The 18876-nt window shown below is 43.5% G+C and overlaps 1 protein-coding gene across 5 annotated transcripts in view; it reads right to left on the bottom strand.

The window, feature by feature from the left end:
• Positions 1-18876, bottom strand: part of LOC124550878 (gastrula zinc finger protein XlCGF52.1-like) — a 307814-nt gene that overhangs the window by 216137 nt on the left and 72801 nt on the right. For all 5 annotated transcript variants that reach the window (XM_047125630.1, XM_047125631.1, XM_047125634.1 and 2 more), the window contains one exon: positions 7190-7258. In XM_047125630.1, coding sequence (XP_046981586.1) covers positions 7190-7258 — 69 coding nt within the window. The remainder of the gene's footprint in view (positions 1-7189; positions 7259-18876) is intronic.

The raw sequence follows: 18876 nt of genomic DNA, 5'->3' as shown, positions 1-18876 counted from the left end.
TCAGTGGTTCAGATTCCTCTGCCCCTCAAGTAATTGGTCTCGAATTTAGTGCTGCTTCTATGCTGACCTGGATTGTGTTGAGACCTCCTTCATCCACCTGCAACCATTCTAACACTTTCCTCAGGAAGAGTTTATCAGATCCTACCATCCATTCCCATCACCCTCCCCACCAAGGCACTTTTGGGCGATGAATTTTCATTTGATAGCTCGGTGAGTAAGGTAATCATATATATTGCTTGCACAAGAGCCTGCCAGAGCTCTTTCAGCTCTGTGTGCATGAGATGGCAGGTACTAACATTTTCAGTGTAAATTGTGCAGGGCACTCCTGACCTTCCCACAAATATTTGTTGACATATCTGAGCACAGTTGCAGGTGCAAGGCGCACATTGTACGGCATGCAAATAGATCAATACATGCCTCCTTCATAATATATCCTTGGCTGAGGTATGATGGGCCAACAAAGGCTGATGTACAATGGGCCAGTAACTTCAAATTGTTTCACTGGTAAGACACATTCAGCTTATAATGGAACCTCTGTTTGTAGCGCTAAGTGAACCTTCACCACCTTGCAGAGTAGGCACCTGTATAGAACATGTTCATTTGCTTGTTGAGCTCTAAGAATCCAGAGTTCTTATCTCAATTCAGATAACACTCTGTTTACTATAATGTGATGCAGGTGAATGCGAGTCTGCTGCTTCAGTAAGCAGGTGAAATGATGCAGTCCATCAAGAAGTACTGGATGGTGTCTATCTCTGGGTAGTTCTGCAAATGCAGATATCCACTGAGACAAACGAGACCATTATCCGAGAATGGCCTCAAACAAGGTATCTTATAATTTTATGGCAGATGCAAATTTTTATACAAAGAATGCAGTTTGGCCGTGAAATGTTATTGTTGAACAACCTGAATACAATAATTACGTGCTTCATGCAAGTCTAATGCAGTGAGTTCTCCAGATGTCCTATTTTCTTCCATTAACTGTTGTCTGAAATGAAGTATCCTCCGGTATTTCACAACAGTTTGTAATAGTTACTATACTATGTAGCTATTAAAATAGGGAGTGCTGTTTTTACCATGAAGATTTGGTCCTTCAATTTTTTTTCTTTTCTGGCACGGAATGGTCTTTTGTCTGGATAAATTGTGGCCACTGTGTTCGGTTCTTTATTTGCCAATATGGCCCATGGAACCATATAGTAACAGGCTGTAGTTTGCAGTTATACCATCAGAGAGCAGACTGGCTGGGTTTTCCGCACCAGGGCAGTGTCTCCACTATGATGGATTCATTAGTCTTTGTATTTCCATACCACTGCTTGACGCAAAGACCTTCCACTGATTATAGACAGCACACTGTCACATGACTCAAGTCGTAACTCATAGTCTTACAAAAATACTGTAGTCTCAAACCAAGGAGTGTTACTAGAACTTCCAGCCATAGAAGAATTATCCTGTTCATGGGAGCTAGCTTCTTTTTGCTGAAAACTAAGTGGACTAATACCATGTCTGAAGTGGTGCACTCTAAAAAGGACTGCTCCAAAGGTCTTTTCTGATGTGTTACACAATACACGGACTTGTGATTCACTGTCTTCAGGAACCCCAAACTATTGGGGCATGTGTATGTCAAAACAGATCGCAAAGTTGGTACCCACATTTACCAGTGTTTGCCAGATCAAGAGGTTACAGCTCATTTCAAGCAATTCATCTTGAACAAATTCCCTGGAAAATTATTTTTGCTGCGATGGACACAGGGAACAACAGACCCGATGGGTCATAGAATCTAGCGGTGCTTCAACACACTTCTCACTTAGTGGCACGACATTCAATGACACTGTTAATGACACTACTGTGAATAACATTGTACGTGTCAGTCTGCATTTTCCAGTGGACTCCCAGTGCCCCCATTTTTGCAGTGTTTATGCACCTTTTGAGTGCCGTATCTCAATCAGCTGGCTTCAGTGTGTGGTCCACTTTGCCATTGGCAGGCTGTTGGTCCCAAGAGTGCTGTAAGTTTGTAATTCAAATCAATCAGTGCACTGAATAAACTCTTCACAAGCTCTTGCCACATTAAAGCTGTAAATCTAAGGATTTAGACATTACCACCATCTTGATTGTCAGGAGATTAGTTTTCAGTAGGTCATTAAGTATCTTAGTTGGCTGAATTATGTCATGGAGACATGAGAAAGTCACAGGACTTCCATACACTGCCAGAGATTACATCAATGTCTATCACTGAAGAACATTAGCAATGATGCTGATTTCATTATATGGTGGAAGAATCAATTGATTTTCCTGTTGCCTTTGAGCTTCAAGGACCTGTTTCTAAACACCACTAATGGTGTAGCCATTGCCCCAGTTAAAGTTTTTGTTGCACATTCTGACTGTGATGGCTTTTTTCTGACAGAATAACAATCGACAGATGGATAGAATAATATTCCTGCTTTATCAAACACAATTGTACACTATGTGACCAGAAGTATCCGAACACCTAGCTGAAAATGACTTACAATTTCACAGTGCCCTCCATCACTAATACTGGAATTCAATATGGTGTTGGCCCACCGTTAGCCTTGATGACAGCCTCCACTCTCGCAGGCATACATTCTATCAGGTGCTGGAAGGTTTCTTGGAGAATGGCAGCCCATTCTTCATGGAGTGCTGCACTGAGGAGAGGTATCGATGTCAGTCGGTGAGACCCGGCACGAAGCTGACATTCCAAAATATCCCAAATGTGTACTATAGGATTCAGGTCAGGACTCTGTGCAGGCCAGTCCATTACAGGGATGTTATTGTCATGCAACCACTCCACCACAGGCCGTGCATTATGAACAGGTGTTCGACCGTATCGAAAGATATAGTTGTCATCCCCAAATTGCTCTTCAACAGTGGGAAGCAGGAAGGTGCTTAAAACATCAATGTAGGCCTGTGCTGTGATAGGCCATGCAAAATAACAAGGGGTGCAAGCCCCTCCATGAAAAACACGACCACACCATAACACCATCGCCTCCAAATGTTACTGTTGGCACTACACACACTGTCAGATGACATTCACCGGGCATTCACAATACTCATATCCTGCCATTGGATCACCACATTGTGTACAGTGATTCGTCACTCCACACAACATTTTTCCACAGTTCAGTTGTCCAATGTTTGCACTCCTTACACCAAATGAGGCATCGTTTGCCATTTACTGGCATGGTGTGTCGCTTATGAGATGCCGCTTGACCATGAAATCCAAATTTTCTCACCTCCCACCTAACTGTCATAGTACTTGCAGTGCATCCTGATGCAGTTAGGAATTCCTGTATGATGGTCTGGATAGATGTTTGCCTATTACACATTAGTACCCTATTCAGCTGTCAGCAGTCTCTGTCAGTCAGCACGTGAGGTCGGCCTGTATGCTTTTGTGCTGTACGTGTCCCTTCACATTTCCACTTCACTATCACACCGGAAACAGGGGACCTAGGGGTGTTTAGGAGCGTGTAAATCTCGCATACAGATGTATGACACAAATGACAATCAATCACCTGACCACATTTGAAGTCCGTGAGTTCCGCGGGGCACACCATTCTGCTCTCTCACGATGTCTAATGACTACTGAGGTCGCTGATATGGAGTACCTAGCAGTGGGTGGCACCACAATGCACCCGATATGAAAAACATATGATATGTTTTTTTTTTGTGGGGGGGGGGGGGGGGGGGGCAAATACTTTTGACCACTTAGTGTATGTTTGTTCATGACGCTGCATTCAGCAGATCTGTTGAAATCATATCGTTTAATGCGGTGTAGGTGTTCTGTGCAGCTTTGTGAAATTGTCCTTATTGTCTGGCCAATGCAACTGCTACCACATTCGCAAGGTATTTTATACATTCCAGGAACACCAAGACTTTTTGTAGGTCCAAAGAAAGGAAAGAATCTAACTGGCCAATTATCTGCTGATGGCTGAGTATCCCTGTGTTTTTGTTTCTGACAGAAGGCTAACTTAATATCTCAATTGCTACAGCTGTTCTTCTCAAATATATTTCTTATATCTCTGAATCCAGACATTCCTTGTCATAGACAGATTTTGCTCTAACAAAATGAGTATTTAAAACTGGTTTTTTATTGGTTGGATGATGAAAAGCTTTGTGTACTGAATTACACCTGCATCTACATACATATTCTACAACCCACCAAATGGTGTGTGGTAGAGCTTATCCTGTAACACTATCAATCATTTCCTTTCCTGTTCAACATACAGATAAAGAAAGGGAAAAATAACTGTCCATATGCCTCTATATGACATCACTTTCTCCTATCTTATCTTTATAGTCCCTATGTAAAATGTATGTCGATGGCAGTAAGATTGTTCTGCAGTAAGCTTCAAATGCCAGTTCCCTACATTTTCTCAATAGTGTTCCTTGAAAAGAACACCTCTGAACTGCTTTGATGTCTTCCTTTAATCTGTCCTGTTGCAGATCCAAAACACTCAACCAGTACTCAAGAAAAGGTTGCATTAGCATCCTATATGCTGTCTCCTTTAGAGATGAACCACACTTTACTAAATTTCCTCCGATAAACCAAAGTCTACCATTTGCTTTTGCTACCACAATCCTCACATACTCTTTCCATTTCAAATCACTTTGCAATGTGATGCCCAGATATTTAAACAACATGACTGTGTCACGCACGACACTACCAATGCTGTATCCAAACATTACGGGTTCATTTTCCTTACTCATCCACATTAACTTACATTTTTGAACATTTAGACCAAGCTGCCATTCACCACACCAACTAGAAATTTTGTCCAAGTCATTTAGTATCACCCTACAGTCATTCAGCTTCAACATCATTCTGTATACCACAGCATCATCAGCCAACAATGCTTCCCTGGAGCACTCCTGATGATACACCTGTCTCTGATGAACACTCACCATCAAGGACAACATACCAGGTTCTGTTACTTAAGAAGTCTTTGAGCGACTCACATATCTGGAAACTTATTCCATATGCTCATACTTTCTGCAGCATGGTACCATGTCAAATGCTTTTTCAGGATCTAAAAATATAGAATCTGCACATTGCCCTTCATACATAGTTCACAGTATATCATGTAAGAAAAGAGCAAGCTGAGTTTTACGTGAGCGATGATTACAAAAACCACACTGACTCACAGACATAAGCTTTCCAGTCTCCAGGAAATTTATTATATTCAAACTGAGAACGTGTTCGAGAATTCTGCAGTAAAGTGATATTATGGATACTGGTATGCAATTTTGTGGATCTGTTCTGTTAACCGTCTCATGTACAGGAGTCACCTGTGCTTTCTTACAGTCACTTGGAACTTTGCTTCAGGAGGTAGATTCACAATAAGTTCCAGTTAAGTAAGGGACTAATGCCATAGCATACTCTTTGTAACACTGAACTGTGACTCCATCTGTACCTGGTGACTTATTTGTTTGCAACTCTTTCAGTTGTTTCTCTATGCGAAGGATGCTGATTACTATGTCATCCACAAGAGACTCAGTGCTTTGGTCAAAGAATGGTATGTTTGCACGATCTGGCGTATCTACACTGATGCCATCAATCTGGCCTGTTCGTGGCTACAAGGTGTAGTTTACATCCTTTCTGGATTTTTATGCATATGTTGTCGTTCTTGTTGTTATGGCCTTCTGACCAAAGATTAGTATGATGCAGCTCTCCACTCCAGTCCAAACTGTGCGAACCTCATCTCTACGTAACTACTGCATCCTGCATCCACTTGAACTTTCTTACTGTAGTTAAGCCTTGCTCTCCCACCATATCCCCCCCCCCCCCCCTCCCCTGTTCCATTAGGACATTAGGAAAGATGTGTCACAATTTCTTTTTTCCCCAATTCGAATCCTAGTCATTAATCATTTGATCAACCCGTCTTATATTCAGCAGTATTCTGTAGACATCTCAAAAACTTCTGTTCTCTGCTAGTCTGAACTGCTTTATCTTCTTATACTTCAGCTGGCATGAGTTACTTTACTGCCCATACAGAAAAGCTCATTTACTACTTTTATCATCAATTTTCTTAATGTAATTTTATCAGCATCATCTTACTTGATTTGAGTACCATCAATTACCTTTCTTTTGCTTTTGTTGACATTCATGTTAAAACATCCTTTCAAGACACTATCCACTGCATTCAACTGCTCTTGCAAGTCCTTTGTTGTCTCTGATGGAATTACAATGTCATTAGCAAACCTCGAAGATATTATTTTTTCTCCTTTGACTTCAATCCCCTTTCAAATTTCTCCTTGGTTTCATTTATTGTTTGATCAATGCACAGATTGAAAAACACTGGAGGTAGTCTACAAGCCTGACTCATTTCCTTCTCAACAAATGCTTCCCTTTCACATCCCTTGACTAACACAACTTCAGTACAGTTTCTGTACAAGTTCTCACTAAGTTTTCATTCCCTGCATTTCATCCCAGCTACCTTCAGTCAACATTGCCAAAAGCTTGTTCTAAATATACAAAAGCTATAAATGTAGTTTCTTCTTCCTTTAATTTGTCACTTATGACTGTCATATGGTCAGTATTGCCTGTGTATTCCTACATGTCTCCAGAAAACAAGCTAATCTTCCTGAAGGTTGGCTACTGCCAGTTTCCCCATTCTTCTGTAAATAGTGTCAGTATGACTTACTAAATTGACGGGTTGGTAATATTTACACTGATTGGCACCTGCCAGTTTTAGAATTGTAATTATTTCATTCTCCTTTAAATCTAAGCGTATTCACCTGTCTCATATATCTGGCACACCAGGTAGAATAGTTGCACCATGGAGCTCAATCAATCTGAGAGAATGCCATCTACACCACGAGTCTCATTTTGACACAGGCCTTTCAATGTTCTTTCTAATTCTTTTCTCAGTATCATATCTCCCCTCTTATCTTCATCTACTTCCTCTTCTTTGTCTATAATATTATCTTGAAATCTACTTCTCTTGTATAGCCCTTCTACATATTTCGTTCATCATTCAACTACCCCTTCTTTCCTCAGTACTGCCTTGCCAACCGAGCTCTTGATGTTCATACTGCTGCTGTTTCTTTGTTCACTTAGAATGAGCAAATAAGTAAATAAATAAATAAATAAATAAACATACAAATAAATTACTATTATATGCTATGCAATGTTATCCACAGCAAAATAAGAAGAATAGAAAGATAAAGATACACTCACCTCTTTAGTAAAGCTTAGTGGGTCCTGTGCACTACTGTGGCATTCAGGCACCTCCCATTCCTGCAGACCCTGAAAAGGACACTGAGTTACTCTTGGATGTGATACAATGTCAGTATACACACTTAAGTCATATCATGACCCTCACCCATGTTTCGTCTACAATGTGCAACAAATTACATGTGCAGAGCCAGCTCTAGGTAATTTGGTGCCCTAAGAAGACAGCCCCCCCCCCCCCCCCAAAAAAAAAAAACGAAGTTATAACATTATGTTTCTTATGCCTAATACAATGCTGCCCACCTACAGTAGGTGTCAAATAGCAGCTGTCAAAGTTTGCCAACCAAAGATACTTGTATGGCCACCTTGTTCTTATTCTACAGATAGATTCTGCAGACAATGAAGTGCATGGCTGACAGTACTTAGCACAGACCACATGTTACAGTTTATCTCCATTCCAGCCACGTATGAATGAAGGATGACTGACTGCTTAAGTCTCATTTACACTGGAGTGAATGGAAGCAAACACAAGGAATGAGCATTTCCAGATAATTCAACAGTGTTCATTCCCATTGACTTGTATCTGTGAACAAATGTTTATACTGGAGGGAACGGGAGACAACATGAGAGAATTTGTCAAAACATGTCAGTTGTACAAAGTTATGAATGTTTCAGTATTTTCTTTTTATTTATTTATTTATTTTTATTGTCGTGTTAGTTGTAACACCAATCAAGAACTCTGAAAGAGGGGTAAGATTACTTTGCATTGTCAGTATGCCTTTTTTAGTGAAGGATGAAAAATGGCACAAGTGTCTGAATTTGTGTGCAAGAGTGAAATGTGTGGAGGGATTGCACTAACACTGAATTGCTGCTCCAGTTTTACTTAGCATTATTCCCAGAATTTCATATGTAATTTGTCACTTTTTACTTGCCCCCCCCCCCCCCCCTTTACAACTGAGAAGGAAATTAAGACAAATTACTAACAAACAACATACCAACATGAATAACTTACACTCTGGTTATTAGCAAGGATTTTATTAAAGTATGTATAAGCAAGATAATGTCAATAACGTATATTAATGAACATTGCAGTACACAAATAATGTGTCAAATAGGCTACTTCATAAAATCTACTATACAGGTTGTTGGAGGGCAGATATTTTGGCTATGGGAAAATGATTATTCTTCAAGTTATTACATCAGAAACATCTAAAATAATAGTGCTACATCAACCATGTAATTACAGCTATCATAACATAAGCAAGTGAGAATAACCAGGTGTTTAGTATATTTTTAATATTAGTCAGCATAACAAGTTCAAAGTCGTACTTTTTTACTTTAAGGGGGATTTCTTGTGCTGTACCTTTATAATCGAAAGAAATTCAAAGCTTGTGTTTATTCACACAGTTACCACCTGATGGAAGCCCCTAATAAATTTGAATCTTACCTCATTTTCCTGAGCATTTGCATAGCCCAATGCTGTGAATAAAAAGTAAGAAGCGATCAACAGAACATGTCATCCCCTAAAACATCTGACAAAGCAGACAGCAAACTTTCACATAAACGTAAACAGTTAAAAAATGGCACGGGCTCCGAAAGTGCACACCATCAAGGGCAGAGACCAATAGGCACAGAATGAGGCAGGGTCACCATTTATTAAATAGCAGTAGCTAAACTGACAGTACTGTACATGCAGGTGGGCTAAAATGACCTCCTTGTGCCGTGCGGGTTGAGAGGAAGTTGACCATGTTATTGGAAGAGGTTTAATGTCCCGGACTTTATTCCCATGGAGAAAAGACCACTGTACACTCCAAAGCAATACTACATGCTGACAGACAGTGACATGATCATCTGAGGGAACAGAATGACATGTAGGCTGAGAGAGGGGAGCTGCAGCCTTCGCAGCAGCAGCCTCGTACCCTGATACGCCGATGAGAGCAGGAACCTACATTGGCTCCCCTGTGGTAAGCAAATGGAGGTATTCTTGGATTGAAAGGGTGGACTGAGCACAGCATACGAAGGCTCTGAAGAGCACCGAGAGAATCTAAGCAGATGACACAATTTGGAAGCCTATGTCGCCAGTTGTACAAGATGGCCTGATAAACGGTGTATCGCTCCACGGTAAAAATTGAGCATTGATTTGTCTTTATTTATTTACATCTACATCTACATCTACATTTATACTCCACAAGCCACCCAACGGTGCGTGGCGGAGGGCACTATACGTGCCACTGTCATTACCTCCCTTTTCTGTTCCAGTCGCGTATGGTTCGCAAGGAAGAACGACTGTCTGAAAGCCTCCGTGCGCGCTGTAATCTCTCTAATTTTACATTCGTGATCTCCTCGGGAGGTATAAGTAGGGGGAAGCAATATATTCGATACCTCATCCAGAAAAGCACCCTCCTGAAACCTGGCGAGCAAGCTACACCGCGATGCAGAGCGCCTCTCTTGCAGAGTCTGCCACTTGAGTTTGCTAAACATCTCCGTAACACTATCATGGTTACTAAATAACCCTGTGACGAAACGCACCGCTCTTCTTTGGATCTTCTCTATCTCCTCCGTCAACCCGATCTGGTACGGATCCCACACTGATGAGTAATACTCAAGTATAGGTCGAACGAGTGTTTTCTAGGCCACCTCCTTTGTTGATGGACTACATTTTCTAAGGACTCTCCCAATGAATCTCAACCTGGTACCCGCCATACAAACAGTTAATTTTATACTATCATTCCACTTCAAATCGTTCCGCACGCATACTCCCAGATATTTTACAGAAGTAACTGCTACCAGTGTTTGTTCCGCTACTACCAGTGTTTGTTACATGTCAAGTTCCATAGGACAAAATTGAGGAGTGAATCTCCAAGGTCACAGAACATGTCAGAACATGAAATTGCAATATAAAAGTAACCATTGGTTGCGAAAGCTAGAATTTTGTGTGTATGTATGTGAGTGTTTGTGTTTCTATCGACCTGCCAGCGCTTTTGTATGGTAAGTCACATCATCTTTGTTTTTAAATATATTTTTCCCGCGTGGAAATATATATATATAAAAAAACAAAAATGATGTTCCTTACCAAACAAAAGTGCTGGCAGGTCGATACACACACAAACAAACACAAACATACACACAAAATTCAAGCTTTCGCAACAAACGGTTGCTTCATCAGGAAAGAGGGAAGGAGAGGGAAAGACGAAAGGATGTGGGTTTTAAGGGAGAGGGTAAGGAGTTATTCCAATCCCGGGAGCGGAAAGACTTACCTTGGGGGAAAAAAAGGACAGGTATACACTCGCAAACACTCACATATCCATCCGAACATACACAGACACAAGCAGACATTTGTAAAGGCAAAGAGTTTGGGCAGAGATGTCAGTCGAGGTGGGAGTACAGAGGCAAAGATGTTGTTGAAAGACAGGTGAGGTATGAGTGGCGGCAAATTGAAATTAGTGGAGATTGAGTCCTGGCGGATAACGAGAAGAGAGGATATACTGAAGGGCAAGTTCCCATCTCCGGAGTTCGGATAGGTTGGTGTTGGTGGGAAGTATCCAGATAACCCGGACAGTGTAACACTGTGCCAAGATGTGCTGGCCATGCACCAAGGCATGTTCAGCCACAGGGTGATCCTCATTACCAACAAACACTGTCTGCCTGTGTCCATTCATGCGAATGGACAGTTTGTTGCTGGTCATTCCCACATAGAAAGCTTCACAGTGTAGGCAGGTCAGTTGGTAAATCACGTGGGTGCTTTCACATGTGGCTCTGCCTTTGATCGTGTACACCTTCCGGGTTACAGGACTGGAGTAGGTGGTGGTGGTGGTGGGAGGGTGCATGGGACAGGTTTTACACCGGGGGTGGTTACGAGGGTAGGAGCCAGAGGGTAGGGAAGGTGGTTTGGGGATTTCATAGGGATGGACTAAGAGGTTACGAAGGTTAGGTGGACGGCGGAAAGACACTCTTGGTGGAGTGGGGAGGATTTCATGAAGGATGGATCTCATTTCAGGGTAGGATTTGAGGAAGTCGTATCCCTGCTGGAGAGCCACATCCAGAGTCTGATCCAGTCCGGGAAAGTATCCTGTCACAAGTGGGGCACTTTTGGGGTTCTTCTGTGGGAGGTTCTGGGTTTGAGGAGATGAGGATGTGGCTCTGGTTATTTGCTTCTGTACCAGGTCGGGAGGGTAGTTGCGGGATGCGAAAGCTGTTTTCAGGTTGTTGGTGTAATGGTTCAGGGATTCCAGACTGGAGCCGATTCGTTTGCCACGAAGACCTAGGCTGTAGGGAAGGGACCGTTTGATGTGGAATGGGTAGCAGCTGTCATAATGGAGGTACTGTTGCTTGTTGGTTTGACGTGGACGGACGTGTGAAGCTGGCCATCGGACAGGTGGAGGTCAACGTCACGGAAAGTAACATGGGATTTGGAGTAGGACCAGGTGAACCTGATGGAACCGAAGGAGTTGAGGTTGGAGAGGAAATTCTGGAGTTCTTCTTCACTGTGAGTCCAGATCATGAAGATGTCATCAATAAATCTGTACCAAACTTTGGGTTTGCAGGCCTGGGTAACCAAGAAGGCATCCTCCAAGCGACCCATGAATAGGTTGGCGTCCGAGGGGGCCATCCTGGTACCCATGGCTGTTCCCTTTAATTGTTGGTATGTCTGGCCTTCGAAAGTTAAGAAGTTGTGGGTCAGGATGAAGCTGGCTAAGGTAATAAGGAAAGAGGTTTTAGGTAGGGTGGCAGGTGATCGGCGTGAAAGGAAGTGCTCCATCGCAGCGAGGCCCTGGACATGCGGAATATTTGTGTATAAGGAAGTGGCATCAATAGTTACAAGGATGGTTTCCGGGGGTAACAGACTGGGTAAGGATTCCAGGCGTTCGAGAAAGTGGTTGGTGTCTTTGATAAAGGATGGGAGACTGCATGTAATGAGTTGAAGGTGTTGATCCACATAGGCAGAGATACGTTCTGTGGGGGCATGGTAACCAGCTACAATGGGACGGCCGGGATGATTGGGTTTGTGAATTTTAGGAAGAAGGTAGAAGGTAGGGGTACGGGGTGTCGGTGGGGTCAGGAGGTTGATGGAGTCAGGTGAAAGGTTTTGTAGGGGGCCTAAGGTTCTGAGGATTCCTGGACATCAGGAATGGGATTACCTTGGCAAACTTTGTATGTGGTGTTGTCTGAAAGCTGACGCAGTCCCTCAGCCACATACTCCCAATGATCAAGTACCACGGTCGTGGAACCCTTGTCCGCCGGAAGAATGACGATGGATCGGTCAGCCTTCAGATCACGGACAGCCTGGGCTTCAGCAGTGGTGATGTTGGGTGTAGGATTAAGGTTTTTTAAGAAGGATTGAGATGCAGGGCTGGAAGTCAGAAATTCCTGGAAAGTTTGGAGAGGGTGATTTTGAGGAAGAGGAGGTGGGTCCCGCTGTGACAGAGGACGGAACTGTTCCAGGCAGGGTTCAATTTGGATAGTGTCTTGGGGAGTTGGATCATTAGGAGTAGGATTAGGATCATTTTTCTTCGTGGCAAAGTGATATTTCCAGCAGAGAGTACGAGTGTAGGACAGTAAATCTTTGACGAGGGCTGTTTGGTTGAATCTGGGAGTGGGGCTGAAGGTGAGGCCTTTGGATAGGACAGAGGTTTCGGATTGGGAGAGAGGTTTGGAGGAAAGGTTAACTACTGAATTAGGGTGTTGTGGTTCCAGATTGTGTTGATTGGAATTTTGAGGTTTTGGGGGAGTGGAGCTGGAAGTGGGAGACTGAGTAGAATGGGAGAGACTGGGTCTGTGTGCAATGAGAGGAGGTTGAGGTTTGCTGGAAAGGTTGTGAAGGGTGAGTGAGTTGCCTTTCCGGAGGTGGGAAATCAGGAGATTGGATAGTTTTTTGAGGTGGAGGGAGGCATGCTGTTCTAGTTTGCAGTTGGCCTGTAGGGGGATGCTCTGAACAGCCGGTGTGGATGTGGGAGAGGAAAGATTGAGGACTTTTATTAAGGATAGGAGTTGACGGGTGTGTTCATTGGCTGAGTTGATTTGTAGGTGACGGATTAGGTGGGTGAGGGCAATAGATTGTTCAGTTTGGAAACTGAGGAAGCCTTCTTGGTTACCCAGGCCTGCCAATCTGAAGTTTGGTACAGGTTTATTGATGAGATCTTCATGATCTGGACTCACAGTGAAGAAGAACTCCAGAATTTCCTCTCCAACCTCAACTCCTTTGGTTCCATCAGGTTCACCTGGTCCTACTCCAAATCCCATGCCACTTTCCTTGACGTTGACCTCCACCTGTCCGATGGCCAGCTTCACACGCCCGTCCACATCAAACCAACCAACAAGCAACAGTACCTCCATTATGACAGCTGCTACCCCTTCCACATCAAACGGTCCCTTCCCTACAGCCTAGGTCTTCGTGGCAAACGAATCGGCTCCAGTCTGGAATCCCTGAACCATTACACCAACAACCTGAAAACAGTTTCGCATCCCGCAAATACCCTCCCGACCTGGTACAGAAGCAAATAACCAGAGCCACATCCTCATCTCCTCAAACCCAGAACCTCTCACAGAAGAACCCCAAAAGTGCCCCACTTGTGACAGGATACTTTCCCGGACTGGATCAGACTCTGGATGTGGCTCTCCAGCAGGGATACGACTTCCTCAAATCCTACCCTGAAATGAGATCCATCCTTCATGAAATCCTCCCCACTCCACCAAGAGTGTCTTTCCGCCGTCCACCTAACCTTCGTAACCTCTTAGTTCATCCCTATGAAATCCCCAAACCACCTTCCCTACCCTCTGGCTCCTACCCTCGTAACCGCCCCCGGTGTAAAACCTGTCCCATGCACCCTCCCACCACCACCTACTCCAGTCCTGTAACCCGGAAGGTGTACACGATCAAAGGCAGAGTCACGTGTGAAAGCACCCACGTGATTTACCAACTGACCTGCCTACACTGTGAAGCTTTCTATGTGGGAATGACCAGCAACAAACTGTCCATTCGCATGAAAGGACACAGGCAGACAGTGTTTGTTGGTAATGAGGATCACCCTGTGGCTAAACATGCCTTGGTGCATGGCCAGCACATCTTGGCACAGTGTTACACCGTCCGGGTTATCTGGATACTTCCCACTAACACCAACCTGTCAGAACTCCGGAGATGGGAACTTGCCCTTCAGTATATCCTCTCTTCTCGTTATCCGCCAGGACTCAACCTCCACTAATTTCAATTTGCCGCCACTCATACCTCACCTGTCTTTCAACAACATCTTTGCCTCTGTACTTCCACCTCGACTGACATCTCTGCCCAAACTCTTTGCCTTTACAAATGTCTGCTTGTGTCTGTGTATGTGCGGATGGATATGTGAGTGTTTGCGAGTGTATACCTGTCCTTTTTTCCCCCTAAGGTAAGTCTTTCCGCTCCCGGGATTGGAATGACTCCTTACCCTCTCCCTTAAAACCCACATCCTTTCGTCTTTCCCTCTCCTTCCCTCTTTCCTGATGAAGCAACCGTTTGTGGCGAAAGCTTGAATTTTGTGTGTATGTTTGTGTGTCTATCGACCTGCCAGCACTTTCGTTTGGTAAGTCACATCATATTTGTTTTTAGATATATTTTTCCCACGTGTAATGTTTCCCTCTAATATATATATAAAATACAGGGAAACATTCCACGTGGGAAAAATATATCTAAAAACATAGTTTCTGTAACTTACCAAACGAAAGCGTTGGTACGTTGATAGAAACAATAACAAACACCAACACACACACACACACACACACACACACACACACACACACACACACACAAGCAGACATATCTAGTCTGTGTCTAGTGTCTGCTTGTGTCTGTATATGTGCAGGTGTGTGTGTGTGTGTGTGTGTGTGTGTGTGTGTGTGTGTATACCTGTCCCTTTTTCCCCCCAAGGTAAGTCTTTCCGCTCCCAGGATTGGAATGACTCCTTACCCTCTCCCTTAAAACCCACATCCTTTCATCTTTCCCTCTCCTTCCCTCTTTCCTGATAAAGCGACCTTGGGTTGCGAAAGCTCGAAATTTGTGTGTGTGTGTGTGTGTGTGTGTGTGTGTGTGTGTGTGTGTGTTATTGTTTCTATCAATGTACCAACGCTTTTGTTTGGTAAGTTACAGAATCTTTGTTTACATATATATAATAGAGGGAAACATTCCACATAGAAAAAATATATCTAAAAACAAAGATGATGTGACTTACCAAATGAAAGTGCTGGCAGGTCGACAGACACACAAACAAACACAAACATACACACAAAATTCAAGCTTTCGCAACAAACTGTTGCCTCATCAGGAGAGAGGGAAGGAGAGGGAAAGACGAAAGGATGTGGGTTTTAAGGGAGAGGGTAAGGAGTCATTCCAATCCCGGGAGCGGAAAGACTTACCTTAGGGGGAAAAAAGGACGGGTATACACTCGCGCGCACACACACACACACACACACACACACACACACACACACACACACACATCCATCCACACATATACAGACCTGTCACTCGCACACACACACATATCCATCCACACATATACAGACCTGTCTGTATATGTGTGGATGGATATGTGTGTGTGTGTGTGTGTGTTTGTGTGTGTGTGCGCGAGTGTATACCCGTCCTTTTTTCCCCCCTAAGGTAAGTCTTTCCGCTCCCGGGATTGGAATGACTCCTTACCCTCTCCCTTAAAACCCACATCCTTTCGTCTTTCCCTCTCCTTCCCTCTTTCCTGATGAGGCAACAGTTTGTTGCGAAAGCTTGAATTTTGTGTGTATGTTTGTGTTTGTTTGTGTGTCTGTCGACCTGCCAGCACTTATATATATATATATATATACCACACATCTCAAAATACCCAGACTAGTCTAGTGAACAGGGGTTGGCTAGAGGTTCACGAACTTACACCACTTATTGCCCGAACTGCCAGTTTCTGAGACAAAAATATTCTTTTAGAATGGAAAAGAGTTAGCCCAACATATAATGCCATACAACATTGAAAATGTGATACTGAAAAGGATCATTGCAATTTACAAAGGCATACACAACACCAAGATCAGTCTTGGAACCATCAGTGTAGACAAAGACACTGTCCCCAAGCTGCATGCAAAGTTTGAGAAACTCACTATGATACACCAGGCCAGTAGTAGTGACCTTAGGAAGTGAATAGAGCCCGAAATGAACACGGACCTCAGCATGAAGCCAGGCTGGTGAAGAGCTCGCAGCTATGGGGAACGTGTTAGGAAGATTAAAGCAAAGCTGTCAGAGCAGCAAACAAAAGTGAACTCCGACAAAATAGGCACAGGTCATACTGGTGATCAATGGAATCATCAAAGAAAAGGGAGCGAAGGACGGGTCACCAGGCACATAAGACAGACAGTTTGCGTAATGACCAGTAAGACAACAGGAAGTCAGCAGCCTCAGCATAACAACGGGACTAGTATAGAAGGCACCAGTGGCTGAACATATCCTGCAATCGTGGATGGTTTTAAAATGACAGATATGCAGATGAATATATGATACATCCATAAAGCAATTTTGAATGGACACGGGCCATGTATAAATGGAGGAGGATGGTCCTAACTGCTCCCCATGAGGTACTGCATAAAACATGTGGCACACTGAGGAAGCGAGTGCAATGAGTTGCCAGAAAAGAGATGTGGGAAGACCAACAGTTTCCTATCCCGTGCAAGTATCAAGAATTTTGTTATGTAAGCGAATGGAAGAAGTAATGGGCTGAGACATAGGAATGGGAGAAGAAATTCCTGGTGCTGCCAGAAGTTCATGCAGACAGTCTTGTCAGCAAAAAAAGTGGAAGCCATTGTTGATGTTCCACAAATAAAGACGATAAAGACATCACGGAAGACACCACTCGAGTAGACAGGTTCATTGGGAGCTACAATACATCACAAAAGTCATCAACGAAAAGAGAGGCTGAGATACCTGCCGAGTGGCAATCCATAATAGGTTAATGGCTATGGCAAATAAGACAACACTGTTCACAAAACTCCAAAGCACCCAGTTCTCTTGAACAAGTGTCCAACAGGGCCAAGCCCCCATGTATCTTAAAAACATGTTCTTTTAAAAATTCCTGGATAAAAAGGTCCAAGTGATCTCGAAAGCCCCACTTGTACATAATACAGAGGAAGCCCACTCTCCAGCATGTGTTATATGCCTTCTCCAAATTAAAAAACACGACTACAGTTTGACACTTCCACAAAAAAATTGTTCATAATATGAGTTTACAAGGTGATGAGATGATCAAACTGCAGAGGAGTGCCTATGGGATCCACCTTGGACTTTAGTGAGGAGATTCCAAGAATCGAGCCACCACACAGCTTACCACTAATCATATGTTCCGTCACATCACAGAGAGTACTGGTGAGGGAAATTATGTGGTAGTTGGAAGGAAAGTGTTTGTTATTAGCAGGCTTAGGTACAGGAATGACAATGGCCTCACACCAGTGACTGGGAAATGTGCCATATGTCCAAATGCGATTATATGTACGGAGGAGAAAGCACAGACCCTCAGGAGATAGGTGTTGAAACATCTGAATGTGAATACCATCCAGTCCTGAAGTGTTGACCCGGATGGAGAGAGTGCTCCCTCATAGTAAAAACAGTATTTTTATATCCACAATGCTGGGAGGTGAAAGATATCTTACTTGCCTCTGCTGCCCATTTAAAAGGGAGGAAGGCACGATGGTAGTGGGTGGAACTCAAAATGTCTGCAAAATATCAGCCGAAGGTGTTGGAGATATCAAGAGGATCTATAATGACATTGTTCGCTACGGTCAGATCAGGAACCGGGGAATGAAGCACGTCCCTGAAAGGCAACACAGATTGCCCCCAAACAACAGAAGAGGGAGTAAAATTGTTAAACAAGCTTCGAAAAGGATGCCAACTAGTTGTTTTGCTACCCCTAAAATGTGGTGACACTGCACATGTATCTGTTTATAACAAATACAGTTCGCAAGTGTGGGATAGCTTTTAAAAATGGGGAGAGCTCGTCTCTGTGCATGGACTGCATCACGGCACGCCTGAGTCCACCAGCAGATGGAGGCATGTCACAGTGAGGAAGAGATGCAAGGTATGGAATGTTCCATGGCAGTTAGGATAGCCTTTGTAAGGTATGCTACCTGTTCATCAATGCAGGTGAAATGATATTCATTGAAAGTGGACAGGGAGTAGTAGAGCTGCCAGTCAGCTTTGGAAAGCTGAGCCAGTTGATTGGATGCACAGATGGGATAGGCATCAGCAAATGAATAACACAGGGGAAACGGTCACTTGAATGTGCATTGGAGAACACAGACCATTCAAGGTGGTGAGCAAGCTGAGTAGTACAGATTGAGAGGTGCAAATGGGGAAAAGGAGAGCTTGGAATCAAAAAGAAATGTGGGCATACTCATTTCAAACAGATTAGATTGAGCTGGTTGAAGATATCCAGCCTCTCAGACAGGAGCATAGAGAGATCCAAATGGGATGATGGTCACTGAAGCAGCTGAGCAGCAAAAATGGAGGCGGAAGTTGAGCAATAAGTTTCAACATGTTGCCCTGGTGACAGCAGAAGACAAGAGTGAGTAGACATTGCAAAGAGAGAAGGTGAAACTGGGAAGGGAAAGACAGGCAGCAACACCTTGAAGCTGGGTGTGACTATAGATGAGGACTCGAATGACCAATGTGACTCCCCCATGACCTGGAGTCACCG

This window comes from Schistocerca americana, chromosome 9 (genome assembly GCF_021461395.2).
Source record: "Schistocerca americana isolate TAMUIC-IGC-003095 chromosome 9, iqSchAmer2.1, whole genome shotgun sequence".
NCBI classification, from domain to species: domain Eukaryota; kingdom Metazoa; phylum Arthropoda; class Insecta; order Orthoptera; family Acrididae; genus Schistocerca; species Schistocerca americana.
Note: the sequence above shows the minus strand (reverse complement) of the source record. Positions and strands in the feature narration are given on the sequence as shown.